Raw genomic sequence first — 23,309 nt, 5'->3', positions numbered from 1 at the left:
TGTGTGCGGTGTGTACTGTGGACCCCTTGACTAGTAGCTAGTCAGCAGTGGAGGGATTAGCTAGCTTCACCCACAGACGGGGGGGGATTGCTAAACTTGAATCATGCACACCGTCATTATCACCAACTGGGAGTGGAGCCGAAATTGTGCAAGATACGGATAACAAGGACACGTTTGATTTGGTCGAGTCAAGTTTGCAAGTACCTCATTCTACTCTGAAAATGCTCAACGGGGGTTCCCCTCTTATCGGACCCCGTCGCATTATGCTGCTTTTCACACATGTGCTTTATGTTGAAGTGACCAAGAGGGAATAAACAGGAGAACATCGGCTAAACCTTCCCAGGGGCATTAACGGGATATTTTCGTTTCGACTTGCCCGAGATTTCCAAAGTAGCCAGAGGAGGAAAGTTTGACTTCGTTGAAGAAGTGCAGGAGAGGAACACAACCTGAAAACATGGGGAATGCAGGGAGTATGGACCAACACAACGACTTCAGGGGTCATAATATGCCTCTGAAACTCCCCATGCCGGAGCCTGGTGAACTGGAGGAAAGATTTGCTATCGTTTTGGTAAGCACGCATTTAACGATGCGCGATTTGACTAATGCTTTGGTGGTCATTTAAGTGTTTTACCAACTCTTTGTTCTCACCATGCTTGAATGCCCTGGGATGGGACAGCTGTGTGTAGGTTGGATCTGCGTCCTAAAACGCCTGTTCTTTTGTTGTAAAGTTCTTCTGGTTTGTTTTCGAGAACGACGAAAGCACATGAAACTTAGGACTCGGGACTCGGAGTCGGGAGTTATCACTGCATGCATTCAAATATCTCTCTCTCTCTCTCTCTCTCTCTCTCTCACACACGCACACAACGGAGCTATCTGAGACATATTTCTTCTGCCTTTTGATCTTCATCAAAGAAATGGCGAAGTGAAGTTGTCGCGGGACCGTGCGCAAATTGAATCCCACAACCATCACATTTTAGACTCAACAGGTTATTCAGCCTTTCCACTATTATTATATTTAGCAGCAGGGCTTTTTGTGGTCTACTATAGCAATTGACTTAATATTGGGAAAAACATGAAGAGATCCATCCAAAGTTTTGCACAGTAGCCTGCTCATTTAGAAAGTGTGACCCAAAACACACATGGCCCAGCCACAATAATTCTTATGTTGCCTACATAGCAAGTGTAACCACATGAATTCCCTGAAAGCAACACCTTTTAGTAGTCTGTTGCTAATTATTGGTTTTACTGCGTGCCTTCCCACCTGTTTGAATGCAGACACTGGCTCAGCTGCTAATGTTCAGCATCCCAGCAGTTATGGGCACTGTCTAGTGAGCTAATCTAGTGAGCTAATTTAAGGCTTCCGGTGGACGATCTCTTCAAAATAAGAGTATCTCTAGAGTATTGGAAAAAAAATTAATTTGCACATTAAAACTACAAATTAAGCATTTAAATGATGCTATAAGACACACATTATGTTTCTGTGTAAAAACAAGTAATTAAATAATAATAATAATAATAATAAAGTTATCTAAATGGATAAATGCTATTCACTGGAGTGCATGGACTTCATAAAGTGGACACTGGACAAAAGACGGCTCCGCGAGGCAACTATCTGGACATACCCACGCGTCCGGGGAGATGTCCTCTACCACACCCCACTCTCCGCTAAGCGGGAGAGGTGTAAAATTCACAGCAGCAGAGCTTCTACTGTGGTCAATGCAAAAACAAATACCGTTTCCGGACCCAGAATGGACACTGGACAAAAGACGGCTCCGCGAGGCAACTATCTGGACATACCCACGCGTCCGGGGAGATGTCCTCTACCACCCCACAGTCTCCGCTAAGCGGGAGAGGTGTAAAATTCACAGCTGGAGCCCTTCTACTGGGGTCAATGCAAAAAAAATACCGTTTCCGGACCCAGAATGGACACTGGACAAAAGACGGCTCCGCGAGGCAACTATCTGGACATACCCACGTGTTCAGGAAGATGTCCTGTACCACACCCCAGTCTCCGCTAAGCGGGAGAGGTGTAAAATTCACAGCAGCAGAGCTTCTACTGTGGTCAATGCAAAAAAATGTACCGTTTCCGGACCCAGAATGGACACTGGACAAAAGACGGCTCCGCGAGGCAACTATCTGGACATACCCACGTGTTCAGGGAGATGTCCTGTACCACACCCCAGTCTCCGCTAAGCGGGAGAGGTGTAAAATTCACAGCTGGAGCCCTTCTACTGGGGTCAATGCAAAAAAAATACCGTTTCCGGACCCAGAATGGACACTGGACAAAAGACGGCTCCGCGAGGCAACTATCTGGACATACCCACGTGTTCAGGGAGATGTCCTGTACCACACCCCAGTCTCCGCTAAGCGGGAGAGGTGTAAAATTCACAGCAGCAGAGCTTCTACTGTGGTCAATGCAAAAAAATGTACCGTTTCCGGACCCAGAATGGACACTGGACAAAAGACGGCTCCGCGAGGCAACTATCTGGACATACCCACGTGTTCAGGGAGATGTCCTGTACCACACCCCAGTCTCCGCTAAGCGGGAGAGGTGTAAAATTCACAGCTGGAGCCCTTCTACTGGGGTCAATGCAAAAAAAATACCGTTTCCGGACCCAGAATGGACACTGGACAAAAGACGGCTCCGCGAGGCAACTATCTGGACATACCCACGTGTTCAGGGAGATGTCCTGTACCACACCCCAGTCTCCGCTAAGCGGGAGAGGTGTAAAATTCACAGCAGCAGAGCTTCTACTGTGGTCAATGCAAAAAAATGTACCGTTTCCGGACCCAGAATGGACACTGGACAAAAGACGGCTCCGCGAGGCAACTATCTGGACATACCCACGTGTTCAGGGAGATGTCCTGTACCACACCCCAGTCTCCGCTAAGCGGGAGAGGTGTAAAATTCACAGCAGCAGAGCTTCTACTGTGGTCAATGCAAAAAAATGTACCGTTTCCGGACCCAGAATGGACACTGGACAAAAGACGGCTCCGCGAGGCAACTATCTGGACATACCCACGTGTTCAGGGAGATGTCCTGTACCACACCCCAGTCTCCGCTAAGCGGGAGAGGTGTAAAATTCACAGCAGCAGAGCTTCTACTGGGGTCAATGCAAAAAAATTACCGTTTCCGGTCAATGCAAAAAAATTACCGTTTCCTGGCAGCGGTAATGCAAAAATATTAGTAATAGAAGAATTGCTTTCAACTGTCCAGGCACAGAATGTACAGATGTCTGTATGTTTTGCTTGAACAACTGTGTGGACACCACACATACTCAACCAATCTACTAGTTTGTGTATAAAATCTAATGGGTCATTGTGCATTCCTAAGGCCAAGTCTGGGATGCTATTCACTAGTTGTTGAGTGACACCACAGATTGTTTTGCAATCAAATGTGTGACCTGGATTTTGAAAAAACGCTTGAATGAGAGCTGCTAAATTCCCCGGCATAGATGACAACTGAACCATCGAAGTAGGTGTCAATGGTTTCAATTTATCTTGTCTTGTCGATCATGCTTTGTATCAACATTTTCTTTCTGTGGCGCTAGTTTCTGTGTCTCAGACATGATGGTGTCAATACTGGCTTGCACCACGCTAGAGTTCCTTTTACTACCAAGTACAATACAAGCAGCTTGTACTATTGTACTTGTTTGTTGTAGTGTTTTGGCATTAACTAAAGTGCTGAAGATGTACATAGCCAAATTATACCTCTTATCTCTGTGTATGTATTGTTGTTTGCAAATGTGACTTGCCTGTTTCATCAAATGACTTTTACATGTCCTTATGGTACAGAAATCTAAATCTTTGTTATCTGCCTTTCCTACCACTATTCTCCAGCAGCGTAACAACTAACAAGTACATACTCATGCTATCTTGATTGAAGATACGCATACTGGCTTTTAAAAGCACTATGGACCTGTCACTATTAATCTGAATCGGTGTTGTGTTTGAATGAATTAAATGAACTTACTATAATTTCATAATACAAAATCCTTTTCTCTGTTAGTTTAGTCTTAATGATCCCCCCCTGTGGCATCCCATGATGCAGCACATTGTGCGGTCGCATTGTGCCACAGTTTCACTCCTGCTTTACTAAAACATATAACCTTAAGGGGACTAACTTTAATAACTTGAATGAATCCTTTTACAACAACACTGTCTGTGTCTTTATCCTCCCATTCTTTTTTAAGGTCCATCAAAGCTTTGATCTCACTGTTATCCTTCCATCCTAGTTTCCGCTGTTCATATTTGACCTGCCTGTACAAAGAAGTGTCTTTGCCAACTCCACTACGATTTCCAGCTATTAAAGACCTTGGGTCTGCATTGTTCACTGCCTCAATGTAAGCATTATGTGCAAATCGGTTCTTCATTTTTCTACCCAAGTTTGCACGCTCTGTGCTTCTAATATATCTACCTCTCAATTTGTCCTTTGTGTGATGTATGTTGCCAGTGTAAGCTATATGAAATATGCCGTCTTCGAATGAATAGAGATGTATTTTAAAGGTCATCTCACATGAAGTATGCCGACAGGCGCCAATGATTGTCAGACATGGCTTGTTTGATTTTCTAACGACAGCGGTAGAAAAGTAGTGATTAACAAAACGGATTATACAGTATGGATTCGATTCCTTGACTTTGCTGGCAAACAGCTCTTGCCATTCATACATCTTAAAATATTTATTTCCTTTGACTCTTAAGGAGTTTACAGTGTCCCATTCTGAAGACTTCAAAGTAAAGGTAGTAGGTTCAATGGCACTGTGTTTGAAGGGTCCTAATGTAGCACTAGATAGTCCCATGACACTCTGAACAGTACCATCATCTAGACTCAGAGTCTGTACAGACTGATGTACAGTGCTATACGAGTGATCTATTTCTACAGCATCTAGACTCAGAGTCTGTACAGTGCTATACGAGTGATCTATTTCTACAGCATCTAGACTCAGAGTCTGTACAGACTGATTCTGTACAGTGCTATACGAGTGATCTATTTCTACAGCATCTAGACTCAGAGTCTGTACAGAATGATTATGTACAGTGCTCTCATGAAATGCGTGGTGCACAACAACTGGCTTTATAGGCACATGAACACTGCTGGTTTGATTTAAATGTGATTCATCTACACTAGTGCTGTCTTCCTGCACATGAACACTGCTATTCTTTTCAGGCTTTATAGGCTGCACATGAACACTGCTATTCTTTTCAGTATATAAAATCCCCTGTGTCAATGGCTCATGATTGCAAGTAGTGGATAAACACGCATAATTGAGTTTGTCAAAGTCTCGACTAGGTGAAACTCCCAGACAGTCCATATGAAACCAGGCTCCACAGAGGTCACATGCAATCATAGCTTTATTTCGGTCATTTGGCGCTTGGCAAATGCAATAGACAGCCCTTTTACTTGGCATGACCCATTCATTAGCATCTAGTGGATGTTTGGCACACCTTCTGTTCACACGCATTTTCATGGGTGTAGCAGATGTGTTAATTTGTAGAATCTCTAAAGCAATCTTGTCAGCTTCATCATTACTCTGTTTCGTATCTGTGGTCAAGGCATTGCCAATAACTGGACATTCACTAATTCCATCCACATCCTCTATGTGTAGGCTGTTACCAATATAAGAAGGGCTCCAGCTGTGAATTTTACACCTCTCCCGCTTAGCGGAGACTGTGGGGTGGTAGAGGACATCTCCCCGGACGCGTGGGTATGTCCAGATAGTTGCCTCGCGGAGCCGTCTTTTGTCCAGTGTCCATTCTGGGTCCGGAAACGGTATTTTTTTTGCATTGACCCCAGTAGAAGGGCTCCAGCTGTGAATTTTACACCTCTCCCGCTTAGCGGAGACTGTGGGGTGGTAGAGGACATCTCCCCGGACGCGTGGGTATGTCCAGATAGTTGCCTCGCGGAGCCGTCTTTTGTCCAGTGTCCATTCTGGGTCCGGAAACGGTATTTTTTTTGCATTGACTCCAGTAGAAGCTCTGCTGCTGTGAATTTTACACCTCTCCCGCTTAGCGGAGACTGTGGGGTGGTAGAGGACATCTCCCCGGACGCGTGGGTATGTCCAGATAGTTGCCTCGCGGAGCCGTCTTTTGTCCAGTGTCCATTCTGGGTCCGGAAACGGTATTTTTTTTGCATTGACCCCAGTAGAAGGGCTCCAGCTGTGAATTTTACACCTCTCCCGCTTAGCGGAGACTGTGGGGTGGTAGAGGACATCTCCCCGGACGCGTGGGTATGTCCAGATAGTTGCCTCGCGGAGCCGTCTTTTGTCCAGTGTCCATTCTGGGTCCGGAAACGGTATTTCTTTTGCATTGACCCCAGTAGAAGGGCTCCAGCTGTGAATTTTACACCTCTCCCGCTTAGCGGAGACTGTGGGGTGGTAGAGGACATCTCCCCGGACGCGTGGGTATGTCCAGATAGTTGCCTCGCGGAGCCGTCTTTTGTCCAGTGTCCATTCTGGGTCCGGAAACGGTATTTTTTTTGCATTGACCCCAGTAGAAGGGCTCCAGCTGTGAATTTTACACCTCTCCCGCTTAGCGGAGACTGTGGGGTGGTAGAGGACATCTCCCCGGACGCGTGGGTATGTCCAGATAGTTGCCTCGCGGAGCCGTCTTTTGTCCAGTGTCCATTCTGGGTCCGGAAACGGTATTTTTTTTGCATTGACTCCAGTAGAAGCTCTGCTGCTGTGAATTTTACACCTCTCCCGCTTAGCGGAGACTGTGGGGTGGTAGAGGACATCTCCCCGGACGCGTGGGTATGTCCAGATAGTTGCCTCGCGGAGCCGTCTTTTGTCCAGTGTCCATTCTGGGTCCGGAAACGGTATTTTTTTTGCATTGACCCCAGTAGAAGGGCTCCAGCTGTGAATTTTACACCTCTCCCGCTTAGCGGAGACTGTGGAGTGGTAGAGGACATCTCCCCGGACGCGTGGGTATGTCCAGATAGTTGCCTCGCGGAGCCGTCTTTTGTCCAGTGTCCATTCTGGGTCCGGAAACGGTATTTTTTTTGCATTGACCCCAGTAGAAGGGCTCCAGCTGTGAATTTTACACCTCTCCCGCTTAGCGGAGACTGTGGGGTGGTAGAGGACATCTCCCCGGACGCGTGGGTATGTCCAGATAGTTGCCTCGCGGAGCCGTCTTTTGTCCAGTGTCCATTCTGGGTCCGGAAACGGTACATTTTTTTGCATTGACCCCAGTAGAAGCTCTGCTGCTGTGAATTTTACACCTCTCCCGCTTAGCGGAGACTGTGGGGTGGTAGAGGACATCTTCCCGAACGCGTGGGTGTGTCCAGATAGTTGCCTCGCGGAGCCGTCTTTTGTCCAGTGTCCACTTTATAAAGTCCATGCACTCCAGTGAATAGCATTTATCCATTTAGATAACTTTTTTATGTTATTTAATTACTTATTTTTACACAGAAACATAATGTGTGTCTTTACAATAACTGTAATGTAATAATAATACTAATAATGTAATGTAATAATTATTTAATTAACGAATTAAATAACCTTATCTTATTCTGAAGGCAACCGGATGTCTTAAATTAGCTAGCTCTCAGACAGGAAGTACTAAATTAGCTCATAAGACGGAGCCGCAGTTATGTTGAAACATCAGACACATCCTGTCCCAGCAACAGTGGAGGTGTATATTAATAAGTGTAATTGAATGCTCATAATCACAGATATTTAGAAACAAAAGCCATCTAACCTGTTTACAGGTTGTGATGTTATGTGGCGATTAAATGTTTGTGATGCAAACTTAAAGATAGCGTGGACACATTACATATGAATTTGGACACTGACACGACTCAACTTATATAATGTTATACCATTTGTACTATGTATATTCTCTTTTTTACTGTACAACAAAATCCAAAGAAAACAAATTACAATTACATTACAATAATACACACACACACACACACACACACATACATACACACACTCGTAGAGAGTGATGTCAGAACTCAGAATCGATAAATACATCTACAAGAGTCTAAATCTTAGGCTAACACACACGCACACACACACACACACACACACACACACACACACACACACACACACACACACACCCCCCAATGGTGTCCAATAACAAAATAAATCCATTAAGCATTCACCATTATGCACTGCTCATTTATTGAGATTGTAAACCATTGCGTCAGCTAATAGTGGATCATGATTATGAGTACTTTTTTAGCAATATTCATATTATTTTGCTTTAAGCCAAACATTTACTGTGCTTTAAGCCAAACATGTACTGTGCTTTAAGCCAAACATGTACTGTGATGCTAACTTCTTGCCGTACTTTTAGGCCCTTCCTGGTCACCTGAATTGCAGTCAGGCAGTAATGGCAGAAAGAAAAGTACAAAGATTAGCCTTATTTCCCATCAGTGTGTTAATGATTTTTATGGCACAGAGCTAGCTTTGTTTTCATGATAAAGGGAGGCAAATCACTGATTTGTGTGTAATGCCTACTTTATGCTCTATGGCAGTGGTTTTCAACCCTTTTCATACCAAGGTCCATTATATATTATCCATTTGAACTACGGACCACTTGATGATATTTAGCTTCTCAAGACCCAAAACTAAAGAATATTTTGTTATTGGTGGATAAGAATTTGTCCACAATTCCATAGTCCATACTGCATTGATGTTGGTACCATAGGAGAGACAACATGCAAATAATCAAAATAACAATTCTCTAATTGTAGGTAATGTATATGTTTAACAATAATGTAACTCTTGAGAGCATAAAATGAAACCAAATAGACCCTTACGCTCTCAAGAGTTAAAGATCTAATAAGGGTCCATTTGCTTACCAACTCTCCATCATTTATCCGGGGACCATCCACCTGCAGTCGTTGACACTAATGGTGCGTTCACACAGGCAGATGAAACCATGCAAAGACGCGTTGTGAGTTGATTTGGAGCAGCTACATGCATCGTTGTGCCTTTGCAACATCATGTCACTGGCTTCCTTTGACAATGAGTGAACACAACATAAGGGTTGCCCACCTGCCCCTGGCAGGTAATTAAAAATGTTTTATTTGGAATAAACATTCAGGTTTGACTGTTTTCTTCCCTATCACAATGGGCAGGTGCCTTTGAGACCTTAGTGTGTCAACCCCTGACCTGGAACCCCCTCAAGGACCACTGGTTGTAAACCACTGCTCTATGGTATGACAGTGTAGTGTGGAAAAAAATGCCAAACTACAAGCTCAAACCTTGTTTGGAACACAATGTGAGCTTGTTGACCGACTATTTCCGCTGCGACACAGTTGTGCGACACAATCATGCAACAAAGTAAAAAAAAATCTTCAGTTTTCTTTTCCTATCAGGGTGGCATTTCTTACTTTCCTGCTGATGTATACAATTCTATGTTGGAGGCAGCATATCTTTGGGGATTGGCAGGGCAGGGATGATGTACCACTCTTATGTGAATTGGGACTTCTACTGTGTTTTATTTCAGCATCACCTGCTTCCTACAATTTATGAAAATGTATTGGTTGCCTGCAGTAAATACACATGGGATATAGTCTTGATGGTGGTGAAGGTCATCGCAGCACGCACAGAAGTTAGGTCAAGCCAAGGTCACTTTGCCTGTATATTGGCTGGAGAAGAAGATGAGGTTGTGGTTGAACTGGCCGTGTGTATATAGTCACTCCCAGTCCCCTCCTTCTGCTAATGATGGATGCAAACCCTTAAGCATTAGGAGAATGTAGTGCTATAATCACAGCACTTAGTGTTTACTGCCTTTTCTACCCTGATGCGTGTGTCTACGCCTGATGGCTATTGGCTGCTGACTCGATTGATCGCTTCAGTACGTGGCACGTGGCAGGCATGGTTCTGGTGACCTTTTTGGAGTCAAGGATAATACTGATTAGAGAGAGAGAACCCTGTCAGACCTCTTAAGCCCAAACCCCACCAAAGGGTCGGGTTGGGACAAAACACTTTTTAAGGTCAACCACACCAATGCAACTCATTGAGTTGCAATGAGTTGCATTGGTGTGGTCTACCTTAACAGGCATTTTGTCCCAACCTGACCCTTTGGTGTGGTTTGGGACTTTGGGCTTACACTGATGAAACTGTTGCTTGATAAAAAACATACTGTGGCTGGCTGATGGGGCCCATGTTTGTTAGTTTTCTTTGACCAAGTCTTCTGTAATTTCTCATAAGGTATACTAATGATGGTCATTCTTACTTTGTGAAATTCTCTTAAGATCAAAGTTGAACAATTCCATCTTTTTGCCTTTTGCAGTCGCTTTCAGCAAAGTGAGGTAATATGTATGTTTGCATATCTCTTTTAGCTGAGGGTTCTGTAAAGCTTGAAAATTATGTTTGCAATGTAGTTGGCTCTTCTCCCTTCTACATCTCCCCTGGCCAGAGGTGAGGGAATAGCAACAGTACTGTATAAAAGCTAAGCTGCCACCATGAATATTATATGTTTGAACAATCAACAGCCCAGCTCTGGATCATGGTATGGTGGAACCATTTGGATTAAAGACTTGTACTGTATTTGACCACATGAAAGCACTGACCTCTGTGTAGACTGTAATTTCTAGCAAGGACACATAACTTCTCGTCCATGTTGTGCTATGAAAAAACACCACCTTCAAACCACTGACTCTTGATTTTTATGAAAACCCTCAAGGATGAAGAAGCTGCGTCTGTGAAGGCACAGCCGCATTAGGCCCTCTGGATTTAGGTGTTTTACCCAGCAGTATTCGCTGTCTTTGTTTCAGTAAGCCCATGCAGTTAAAACGAACTGCTGTGTAACAGCATTATCGAGTTAGGCTAATTCACACTGTACTGGTTGGACATATACATTAAGTGTATGCCTGGGGAAGAATGTAAGTGGATCAGACATTTTCATATCTTTCTTTTGTATGAAAGTGTAACCGCCACACCACATGTGTTGACTTGAATATGATTTGCTTACGTTCAAGTCAACTTGAAAGCATTCCAACTCCAAGTTCCAACACACCTTGCTTTGAATTGGATTTACAGTATGATATGCTAGTACCGTAGTTTAGCAACAGTTGCAAGGCTTTTTCAAGTGTTATGGGGTGACCCAGTTTGATTTCCAGTCTTAACCTTAATTTGTACTCATCAGATGCTGTGACGTCATTGAACTGGGTCACACCAATTGAAAAAGTCAAAGCTTTCTGCTGGGTGAATCTTCTGTTCCTACTAAACTAAAAGCTCCTGTTGAATAGTCTTTTTTTTTTTTTTTAATCCCTTGGCCCATAGCCGACAATCATGCTAGACACAGGCTAATTGTAATACAAAGCTGCTGCCATAAAACAAGCTATTTCACATCATGTGACATCATGATCATGTGATATGACCTTGACCATGACCATGAAGTGACTAGTGAAGAATAATTAGACCCAAACTATCTTTGTTTAAGCTACTGACTGGATATCTTCCGGACCAAAACTTAATCTCTTACTCAGCATTTAAAAAAATGTTGTGTTCTACTGTTCCCTTTGTGCCCGAGTGATTCCCATCTGTTCCCATCTCATTTAGTCTAGCACAGGGGTCTTCAACAGACTATAGCAGATCTACAAGCTCACAATGCATCACAAACTTTGTTGTAGATCTGCTATTTTCAGTAAAGATATTTGGTCTAGACGGAGGGAAATAAAGCTGACCAAGTACAGAGCCAAATGTCTGAGAATCCAAATTAATATGAATCCACCTTATAACTAGAAAAGATAATTTGTAAACAAAAACGTTAATTTACACACTACACTGACGGGTGCAGTACTTAGTTTAGACAGTTTTTTGGTTTAGACTAGTCATTTGTTAGACCAGTCATTAGTCCTACAACTACAACCTATCTCAAACCCTCACCCTAAACACCTAAACCATAACCATGTCTAACCAATGACTAGTCTAAACTAAGTATGCACCCCACACTGACAATAGTGTTGTCAAACGAGCTTATGAAGCTCAAGCTATATAAAGCTATGACATTTTTTAAAACACAATTGTATATAATTAGTGGGGGTCCCTACTTTATCTCTCTCAGCTAAGGGGTTCTTGGCCTAAAACATTGAAGACTCCTGTCCTGTTCCAGCACAATAGATCTAGATTTTCAAAAACTACTTGTTTTTGTATACTGTAGGCTTAACAAAAATGTTCCTAATAAGGGCAAAATGGCAGCATGTTTTTTCTTCTTGGAAGCATGTTTGCAGGCTTGCACCTCACTAGTGGTTGCCATAGCATCTGTGACATGTGTGCAGCTAGCTATACAAGGTAAATAATTAGATGGGTTGCAGTTGAATAGTCAGAGGGAAATAAATGTGTAGTTAGTTGGACAACCTTCCAAGGTTGCTTACTTAGTATACACAATGCTGATAGTCCAGAGTACTGTTGGTTGTTCATGCTGACCTCCTCCTACCTTGATCAATTTGACTGTTGCCTAATCAATAACGCAATACAACTATCACTTAGCAAACCGTTAAATGGAATGTTGGCTAAGCTTCGATGCAACATTTATATGCATACCAGTTGAAACCACTATGACAAGTGATTGGAATATTCTCAATCTATGTGAGTCACATGTAACGGGTTAGTCGACATGCATCACACTGGAGCACAGGAAGATGACTGTGTGCAACAAGAATGTGGCCTAGGCCTCACGACTGCTCCTCTGCCTCAGTTAACCATTGAGCTCTCATGGAAATAAGTTGTACCTACATGGAGGAAGTCGTGCATCTGATTTGTGAAACATGGAATCTGAGTGCCATGACTTTGCTGTCGGTGAGGCAGAGGTGTTTGTGGCCATTGCTCGTTTAAATGCCATATGGGGATGGTAGGCTTAGCTGTTGTTATAGCTGCTCTTCGTGATAGTTTGCCTAGATTACGTCTAAGCTGCTTTGTTTAAAGGCTGCCAAAGGACCCTCACATAGCTGCTATTATTTATGTTGTGAGACCTTCCTGGACCCGTCACTCATGGCCCTTATGTTCAGATTCAGATACAGCCCTTTGTCCCATTGGGAGAAACCTGTTGGCTTCCCTTTTGGGTTTCTTTTGTACCATGTCCTCAGTCCACCCTGAGTCCTGTGTAAAGAATAAAGATATGTGGGGAACGAAGGTAAAGAGCCGTGCATATTGTCAGGCTAGCATTTTTCGAATGTTCATGCTAATAGTGACTCTTCTTCATTAAAAAGCAGAACAATGGCTTCTCTCTGGGGAGCAGAGTGAGGACAGTAGACGCTGCATCCCGTGCAGCAGGCCAGGGGAACAGAGCTGCTCTTTTATCCAAGACAGAGCCTGGCACCAGACCCAGCAGGCCGCGAGAAGCGCTCACCATGGCCACTACTTGGCAGAGAGAGAGAGAGAGAGAGAGAGAGAGAGAGAGAAAGAGAGAGAGTGTGTGTGTGTGTGTGGGGGGGGGGGGTGTGGGAATGCGTGTTTCTTGGGTTTGATTGACTGGTGATCAGAAGCAACATTTTGTTTGAGCCACAGGATGTTCCCGTGCCAATTAACCATAACAGAATTGACTGAGCATAAACTGCTTAAAGAGAGAGACTTGATCCAGTAATGGCCATGCTGGCCTATCCAGATCCTCTCAAAAGGGATGTGTGATGATGGGCTTACTTGATTTTCAGGCGACTATACAGTATGCTGCCTTTAAATCCAGTCATATATTGCGCTAATCAGAGCAATGGCCTTCGAGTTATAGCCATGTGAAATGGTAAATTACTTTAGTTCTAAACCACCGTGCTCTGTGAAATGAGAAATGTTAGACACGTAACTGTAGTCAGCCCCACATGTGTGCAATTTAGTTTTTGTGTGACTATTGTCATCCCTGAACAGCATTTGTGCCATGTTTGGTGAGGATTGGAATAACGATGTGCCTGTGGCCTGGCCTCTTGTGTGACTAATGTCATGGCAGGCAGACTCCTGAACAGTGTTTGTGTCCTAAACATCTCCATGAAATGAGGGTTGTACTTGTAACAGTTAATAGCATAGCCCAAAACCCAGAAGTGAGTTTGCAATGGGTTCATCAGACACAGTGTAGCATCATTCAATCATATCTATTCGTTTCACCATTTCAACTCAATTCTCTTTCCACACAATTCCTGCTTGTATGTAATGGGGAAAAAAACTATTTCTTGCCATTATCCAGTTCCCTGTTCTTTTTTTAACCCAAGCCTTTATATTTTCCTATAATTCCTCGCTCCCACACATGGACACATGCTTGATGACATCAATGAGAATGTTGAGCAGCGGCACCGTCGGGACGTAAAAAGTGGAGGAACAATATTCAAGATCGAGAGCTGAGACTATAGACTAGAGAGCAACTGCAGTTACTGTACGTGGGGTAGGCTAGCCAGACGCGTCGTTGTACGTGGGGTAGGCTAGCCAGACGCGTCGTTGTACGTGGGGTAGGCTAGCCAGACTGCTCGTTGTACGTGGGGTAGGCTAGCCAGACTGCTCGTTGTACGTGGGGTAGGCTAGCCAGACTGCTCGTTGTACGTGGGGTAGGCTAGCCAGACTGGTCGCTGTGGCGAATACACAACGACGATTGCGCAACAAGCCATTCCCCAATAGTGCGGGGACATTCAGACCCAAATGACCCCCTCTCCGGTGCCTATGATGTTGAGCAACACTTCAACGGCGACTCTGACCACACTTGGTTGTTGATTTGTAGCCGTTTTTGTTGCCGTTAGTGTGAATGCTCTATAAGAGTTTCATACTCCATGACAGATTACATCTGTTAAAATCTCAACCGTGACGTTTTAATGCTGTTATGCTTGTTTTACTACCGTATGTATATTAATTGCCTGTGTGGTTAAAAACAAGTTAAACGTGTGTTTGTGGAGATTATCTAGTTGAACAAACTGTTAATATCATAAGCCCTGGCTATAGAGCTTATTCTTTTAAATTAATCCAAACACTGTGGAAAAATCACATTGAACATCTGTGTTGGGCTCCCATGGTAGGAGTAATTTCTGGTTTGGCCTACAAAAAGACACCACCCCTGTTGCACTGTATAGTGGATTAGTCTGTTTTACAGCTTGGCATTAGAATGTCTGAGAAATACATGTTCTTTTTTTCATGCTTGGCTAGCTTCCATACAACTGTTGATGTTTTTTCGTGATTTCAATCAATGCCAAATTATTACAAATAAAGTTTTCCAAACAAATTTAACAATTTAGGACTAGCCTTTACTTCTCCTTCAGCCTGCCCAAGGCCACCCTGGTGCCCTTCTGTTGGCCGCAGCCATGCTCCAGTGTGTGAACCAGCAGGATTAAACATAATGGGAGGCGAGAGCACTGCCCCTTTGGTGAATGGTGATATGCATTATGGTGAGGTCTGGCTTTGTGCAGGGTGGGTCCAAGGTGACAGTTGTATTGTTAAATGTAATTGTTTGGCCCAAGTGTTGTGGAAGAGAGGGTGTTTTGTTATGTACTGATTGCTTTATGTTCATGGTGTTATAAACTTGAGCAGAGAAGAAAACAAACATAAGCTGCTTTCTCATTTGTTTGAATACTGGAAAATGTCTGGGGAATCAAGTCGGGACATTGTTCAGTGTTGGCCTTTCCCACATGTAGCATGCAACAGGAGAATGTACGTTTCAGATGCGTTCACACATTAAGGTAACTAGCCTGTTTGATAAGGTGAGGGGCGGGGTCTGGATAGTATAGGGCAGGCTATGCACAGTCGCACACATTAGCTACTCCCATCAGTCTCATGTCACTTAAGAACTGCCCGGAGTGTTCACATAAGCCTGAGTAGACGTTAAAATGACCAAACGTTTTTTGAACTTTTTAAAAACTTCCATAATAACAAAATAATGTGTGAAAGTGCCTTTATAGTGAGTTAGCCTTCAAAAGTGTCATGCTGAGTCTGACGATGGGCGTGACCCGTGTACTAGTTACACTGTGCCAGTGGCTGCCTTATCTTGTTGCTTTTCTTTTGTTGTCTTGTTCCACTTGAAGGCCTTGAGCTGTCAAGGATGTTTACATTTTGATATTGGAGTAACACCGAAGTAGGCTACCAATTGGCTCCTTATCACATCTTGCTGTACTGCAGAGCTCTGTATGCTGGAGGGTATGCGCGTCACATCCATAGACTGTAAAACAAATATGGACAAAGCGTTCTCCGGGTCTGATATGGACGGAAAATGAAGCCTGTCAGTCCTTGAACTGTAAGTCGCCATCTTTCTAGATCCGTTTGGCCATTGGCTGGCCCAGACAACGAGGCGGGACTTCCCCCCTTCCTCTTCGTTGGTTTTTATTGACTGAACGGGGGGTGGCTCCCGATCATAAACTGTAACGGTAGCCACGCCCGTCAGAACATACGTGACTTTATGGTCATTTTCTTTTGGGCCCAATGACAGCGCCACAACAGGCCATTATATGAACTTTCAGGAAGTCCCGATTTCCTTAGTGGCTTCACAAAATATCTGTCTGACTGCCCCCCTGGTCACATCATCATACCTGGAAGTTATGCGGGAAGCCCACTGAGTGGCAAAAAACTACTTTCTGGCCTTGACAGCCCATTCATCCAAACAGAAAAGTCCTGTCTGATTGCATTAAACGATGTTAAACTCACCAACATTGCAGCTGTAAAGTTTTTGTTTCATAAAAATCCATAGAAACATTTGATTATTTTTTTAAGTGTCAGAGTTTGGAAGTGCTTGTTTTCAATAACAACATTTTGCTGCCTCCTGCATTCTATGACATTTAGAAATGGGTGGTACGCAGGCCGGTTGAGTGATTTCCAACGAGTGCTTCCAAACTCCCAACACTCCATGCTGCTCAATGTTTTGCCAATCAGTCTAGATGAGGGGAGCGTGTCCTGATGGGAAAATCATAAACATAAATGTTTCGTTTTTTATTCTCTTCTTCTACAACACTGATTGTATGTGGTTAGCAAAAGCAGGGCGATATCTCATTCTCCCACATTTACAGGGTCCACACACACATTTATAATTTTGTTTAATATCTGTTACACATTTATTATTCAAAATACCCACATTGACCCACATTTGTTATATAGTTTTGTATCTGGAATGATGGACCGCACGGCCGAAGGCCGGAGACCTTGTTTTCGCCTCGTCTGTCCGTCGTGTGTCTGACTGTCTGTGAGACGCTAATCTCTGGGACGCTTGGACTGATTGGAGTGTAACCTTGCACGCACACTCCCAGTAGGCCAAGGGAGAACCTCTGCCAATTTTTCAAATTGGTGTCATGGTGGCGCTATAATAAGGCTGTTCACGTTTTGGCTGATATTTTTGTATATACCTGTAGTCTTAACTTTGCTTTCTGTATTCCTTGTACATGACGCAACTCCCAGATTTGTGCCAGACTAGATTTTCCACCATTTGTGTTTACTTTACTACAATTTTTTCGACTAGGACTAATTTTGTCCAATGACACACAAAGTGGTACACATTTAATCAATATGAATCATTCAGACTTTTCAGATTCCATTGAAATTGCCTATGACTGGCTGCCTTCCAAATTTCGCAGACCCTTGGTAGTCTGTAGACAACCCGGCCTCACGGAGACCTGTCACCTGCACTCCTCGGAGTGCACTTTTCTTGTCTACTTTTCAGGTGTATCGAACCTGATTAGATTGTAAAATGAAGGCACAGTGCACATTTCTGTGGCTGGCACCGCTGCAGCTCATATTTTTAACTCAACTCAAACTCTAGTCCTGAATGATGTGGGACATCACAGTGGCAAGCTAGATTGAAAGCGTTCGTTAATTACAGAGTCCCAATTTGTAGTGTAACATACGATACATCTCAGACTCGAGCCTGTTGGTCTTTCAGAAGTATAACTAGAGCTGCCAAGATCAGCCCAGAGGCAATGATGTAGCAAGAAACAGCCGTGACAGCTCTAAGGGTCTGGGCTGCTGTCTGCTACCATATAATATGATAGGGGATAATCATCTGATATCCCCAAACAACCGTTCAGTTCACTCAAGTGTTTTCCAGACCTTCTGTTGTGTTATGGTGTAGGTCTAGGTCATGCTATTAAAGCATATTTTTCTTTTCATAGATGTGATCCCAACACCCCAAATGTCAATGCTACTTTTCCATCAATAAAATTAGTCATGTTAAGCTTGAATGACGAAGGCAGGGGTAGCTGAAACGGTTCATATCTATGGCATATGGAGAGTGTTTTCCCCATTCATGATTCTTTTAACTTAAGTGTCCTAATACATCGCTTAGTTGCTGGAGTTACAGTATGTAACGGGATGCACAAGCGCATGTATGTGTGTGTTGGAACTGTTGCAGGTAGTGGTACAAAGTCACTTTCGATACCTGATATACTGTGCACAGCGCATAACCCAAACTGCACATACGTTGGATCCCCAAACGGTTGAGGACTAGTAGTAAATACTATAGTTGTGATGAGCAGTTAGATCTCATATAATGACACTGTTATGACTTCACTTTTCCCTTGAACCATTGTTTATCCGGTGATGTACACTTTTTTCCCCCTGGATTCATATTGTTTTGTTTCCTGGAATTGGAACATGGACTCCACCTCTGTCCACACACTTTCGCAACCCAACATCTGGCCTGGCCTGTGTGCAGTCCTAGTATCACTTGTTTTATTTGGTCAACTTCTGCTGATCCCAAACCAACAACATGGCTGGTATTTGGGTATGTTTAGTATGCAGTTTATGAATCCAAAGTCATTTCATCCACACTTTCATAATTGCAGTAAAGTGTTTGTCAAGAGGGCAATTAACTTCTAATTATGGGCAGTTGAACTCTTCAGAGTGGCTGTAATGTCTTTTAATGGCAGAGATGTCCCATCCTCTATCTATCCGTTTCAGAATTAGAATTGAGTTCTCATTCACACAAACCCTACTGTCCTGACTGAGGAGGCTGCTGTGATAGGCCTGTGAGCCAGGGGGTGGGACCGGGGTCCCGGGGGGATTACAAACTTAATCTGAGGACAGACAAGGGACACCTGTGCCCCCACAGAAAGCCAAAAGGATTATGGAAGCACACCCTGCTAATGAGTGGAAGACGTTTGCTTTGGCTAGCATGCACGTACACACACACACACACACACACACACACACACACACACACACACACACACACACACACACACACACACACACACACACACACACACACACACACACACACACACACACACACAAGCACATAGCCCCACTCACCCTGATCTGTGCACAGTGGATATTGAGGGTTTAGAGGGGTATGTTGGGTATGGGCCAGAGGCTAGTTCTACTTGTTAGTTTTTTTTTTAAAGGCCATTTCTTATCCTTGCCTCCCCTCAGTAGCATAGGGGGATAAAGCAATGGTAAGGAGCCAAATAGTGGGGATTACCAGTGGGCCACAAATCGCTGTCATGTGAGGGCGGTAGTTACATTGTTTTGTGTTCTCTTCGTGATCAGATTGTCGTTATGCTGAGATGTGCTTTACAAACATAGAAACTATTATAACATAGCCGGAAGTAGTAACCTCATTATGTCTGTGTAAATTCTAAATGTTCCTTGAGGCGGGAACTGACGCAGCCCAATCTTTGAAATGGAACAGCACATCAACTTGTAATTTCTAATATATTGAGCAACTTTTCAAATGCTGTTGTGACTAGTCGTCAATACCTGAGTATTACAGTCAGGTTTATTTTCTTGTTGTGGCACGCATGTGTAATTTTGATTACTCCAGCCTGGTTTAGGAGCTTACAACCTAAGGCGATTTGATTTGTCAGGCGGTCACAAGTTCGTCTTTTACACCGTTTTACGTTTTCAGATTATACTTTCCATACAAAAGTTGAGGTGGTGGTGCCGTTAGTGTGCGTGAGTAGAGCTGGAGTCAGATTAATTGTGATGGCGATCTCACGAGACAACGATGGAACAGAGTAATGTGAGTGGGGCAAACAGGCAGTCTGACAAGGAGCCCAGTCTGCCCCTTTTCCCAGACTTCTTCCTGGCTTTGCGTCTGTCCGATTTGGCTCTCTGGATTTGCAACAGCTGAACTTAAAACATTCAGACGGCTACTCATACCAGTGGCATGGTTCACCAATGTTTTGTCTTTCTTTGCTACAGTAAAACAGCTCGGTTGTATGTTGTGCATCACAGTAATGCACAGTTGCATGCAGATTGTAGGGTAGATATTAAGAATTCTGCTTACCCAGGTGGCAAAACACTGATAATTAATCCACCACATAGCTCTTGTGATCCAGTGTGAAGGAATGCTGCCATTCAAGAGTTTTCTTATTTGTCTTTTATTCAGGTGCTGGAGAAGTAAGGGTACATTTAGCAGCGGAAGTTACGTGAGCCTGTCAACAAACTGGCCATGGACTTTACTTTTATGATTTCTTTGGTCCTTGCCATCCCTGACCCCCTCAAACCTGTGATGTGACAATAAAGTCCATTCGGATTTATTCTGAAATGGAACTCCCCAGGGTCTCATCAATCTCAGTTCTGAAAGAGATCTGAGAGGAGGTGGGTGGGATGGAGGTGATGTTTTGGATTTAATCCGTGTTCCCAGTGTGTATAAACGTTGTGCATGGGTCTGTCAGTGATCCAGTGTGTATAAACGTTGTGCATGGGTCTGTCAGTGAATCAGTGTGATCCAGTGTGTATAAACGTTGTGCATGGGTCTGTCAGTGATCCAGTGTGTATAAACGTTGTGCATGGGTCTGTCAGTGAATCAGTGTGATCCAGTGTGTATAAACGTTGTGCATGGGTCTGTCAGTGAATCTGTGTGATCCAGTGTGTATAAACGTTGTGCATGGGTCTGTCAGTGAATCAGTGTGATCCAGTGTGTATAAACGTTGTGCATGGGTCTGTCAGTGAATCAGTGTGATCCAGTGTGTATAAACGTTGTGCATGGGTCTGTCAGTGAATCAGTGTGATCCAGTGTGTATAAACGTTGTGCATGGGTCTGTCAGTGAATCAGTGTGATCCAGTGTGGCTGTTGTAGACATGCTGTTGCTCTGGTAAAACATCTTCCTGGACTGTATAATTGTGGCTACTGCACACACATTCAACATGTAGTGACTACATGTTGAATCTGTTGTCTTTGGCCATAGCAGATTTATTGCGAATTGGCTAGTAGTCGTCTTTGCATTTATACGGAATTTTCTTTTTTTTGCTTAAAGTATAAATCAGCCTAGGTTTTATACATTGACATTGGTCAAATCTTCTCACGCTGTTTCCGCCCTTGTGTCAAGACCAGCTGAGCTAGGCCGTATCGTGTGGGCCATCTATTTGCTTTTCTAACCAGCTGTGCTGTGAAGGCCATTTCTCTACAGCCCTCCTGGGAGATGGTGGGTGGGTGAAGGGCTTTGAGCCAACCGTCTGTTTCTGCTCTCTTTGTGACTCACGCTGCATAATGAGAGGCTAACTGCGTGCCGTGGTCTCTTTTAGGTCCTCTGCATATTCCTGGGACCAGTGGCTCGATCTGAAGAGATTGGCAAAGTTGAAGCAATATCATTAGCAACTATTTAAGTTTTAAATGGGGCTCTGTGACTGATGTAGTCCATGGCGATTGCTGTATTGATTTTATACTGCCCATATGGATACGTGCAGGCCTGAAGGAATGTTTTGGGGGAGCCTGTATGTTTCATTTAGTTGTAGCCATAGCCACTTTTCTGGTACATGATGGCACAACACAACAACTGACTAGTCGTGTGTAATCTGCAGCCACACCAAGGGAACCCATTTTGGTGTTTTAAGAATTGTTATGCTTTAGATATTGAAAAATAGCAGATCTACAAGCTCGTAGCGCGCCACTCAGTGGCGCGCTACGAGCTTGTAGATCTGCTATTTTTGAAAATAGTAAGTGCTCACTGCGTTCGCAATCACTGCGTTCGCAATCAGTACAGTACTATCTTAAAACCCATTCAGGACGGGAACCCCTTTTGGGGTTCTTAGACAGTAGCTATGTACAGTATATAGCAACATATCAGCCTCAGTCCTAAATGGGTTAAAATGATGTGATATGTAATTATGTATGCCAATTGGCTACAAAGCTAATTATTCAGGTAAATGGCCAGTTTACCAGATTTGGTTAATTTCCTTGAATATTATTAACATACCACAAGAGTGTCCAGTCTATGACAAACTGTACCTGGCATAGTTTTACGCATCATATCAACACGGCAATTAGTGTGCTATTTCCTAATGACTGTGTGTGTGGGTGTGTGGTCTGCCATGCCTGTGACTGTGTGTGTGGGTGACTGTGTGTGTGTGGTCTGCCATGCCTTGTGTCAGGCACTGGGGTCAGGTGTTAGTGAAAGCAGCGGCTCCATTAATTACCCTAGTCCCCTCCCCCAGCCTGCAGGAGCATAGCACCCCCTGGCCTGTAGGGTCACCGACCTCCAAAGATAACAAACTAGCAGGTCCTAAAATTGACTTTCATTAATGCATTAACCTCATTTAAATTAAGTTTTTCACCCTTTGCTCAGCGTACGGTGTAGCCAATATGCTGTAATGTCCTGCCTCCACTTCTGTGTGTCTGTCACTTTTATAGGGTACTCAAATTGCGTACAGAACTGTCTATTGGTCTATTTGATATTGTTTTATTTGACATTTTCTTCTTCTGTAACTGCAACTCATGGGACCTTGTACACAACATAATTTTACAGACTCTTTTACACCTGTAAAGTGACAATAAAATTGGAGAAATAATTAAAGTTGTTGGTGGCCATACTGAGTCAATAGATCCCCTCTGACTCCCAATTCCCTGCAGTCAGCAGCGCAGCATTCAGCCCGACATGCAGCATCTACTGAATACTAATGCTATATGCAGGGTTGTTGAGGGGCTGCCAGGCATTTTACTACTAAACCAGCTAGAGCCTGTTTCATTTGGCTGATTATATCAGCCATAATTTGACTTTTTTTGAAGATCGGTATTAGCAATTATGCAGCTTTTAAACCACTTTCAACCTCATGTCCCTATTTTGGGCATTTTCTAAAGTTTGGCAAATGTCAAATCAGAAATGGCAAATGTACACGCTAACAGCGTGTTGCGTTGTGAACCATTGTTGTGGATTTTGAGCTTCAGTGGTTAAACGAAATAACGGTTAGAAAAGTATTTGAAAATGTTTCACTTCTTGACACAATATATCTGTATCAAAATAAATCTGTGGTAAAACTCCCATCAGGCTTGTTACTACCAGAGTACATTTTTGAGTGGTGCAACCATAGATATAATAAAGCTAGATGGCTCACCCGCACTCTGGCCAATGGAGAGCGACGTTGCTACGTGGCGGCCATCTTACCTCGGGGCTACGTAACATTGTGTCTATGGGGCATGTACTTTTAAATAACCACAACTTGCTCAATTTTCAAGCGATTTTC

General features: G+C 43.6%; 1 protein-coding gene across 1 annotated transcript in view; it reads left to right on the top strand.

Moving 5' to 3' along the window:
* The window catches only part of fmnl2a (formin-like 2a), a 73,296-nt gene continuing 49,987 nt past the window's right edge, over positions 1–23,309 (top strand). Inside the window, 1 exon segment of the mRNA XM_080784980.1 lies at positions 1–568. Within this exon segment, the coding sequence (XP_080641106.1) occupies positions 455–568 (114 nt within the window). The 5' untranslated portion in view covers positions 1–454.

This window comes from Protomyctophum bolini (assembly GCF_963924005.1).
Source record: "Protomyctophum bolini genome assembly, chromosome: 16".
NCBI lineage: Eukaryota > Metazoa > Chordata > Actinopteri > Myctophiformes > Myctophidae > Protomyctophum > Protomyctophum bolini.
Note: the sequence above shows the minus strand (reverse complement) of the source record. Positions and strands in the feature narration are given on the sequence as shown.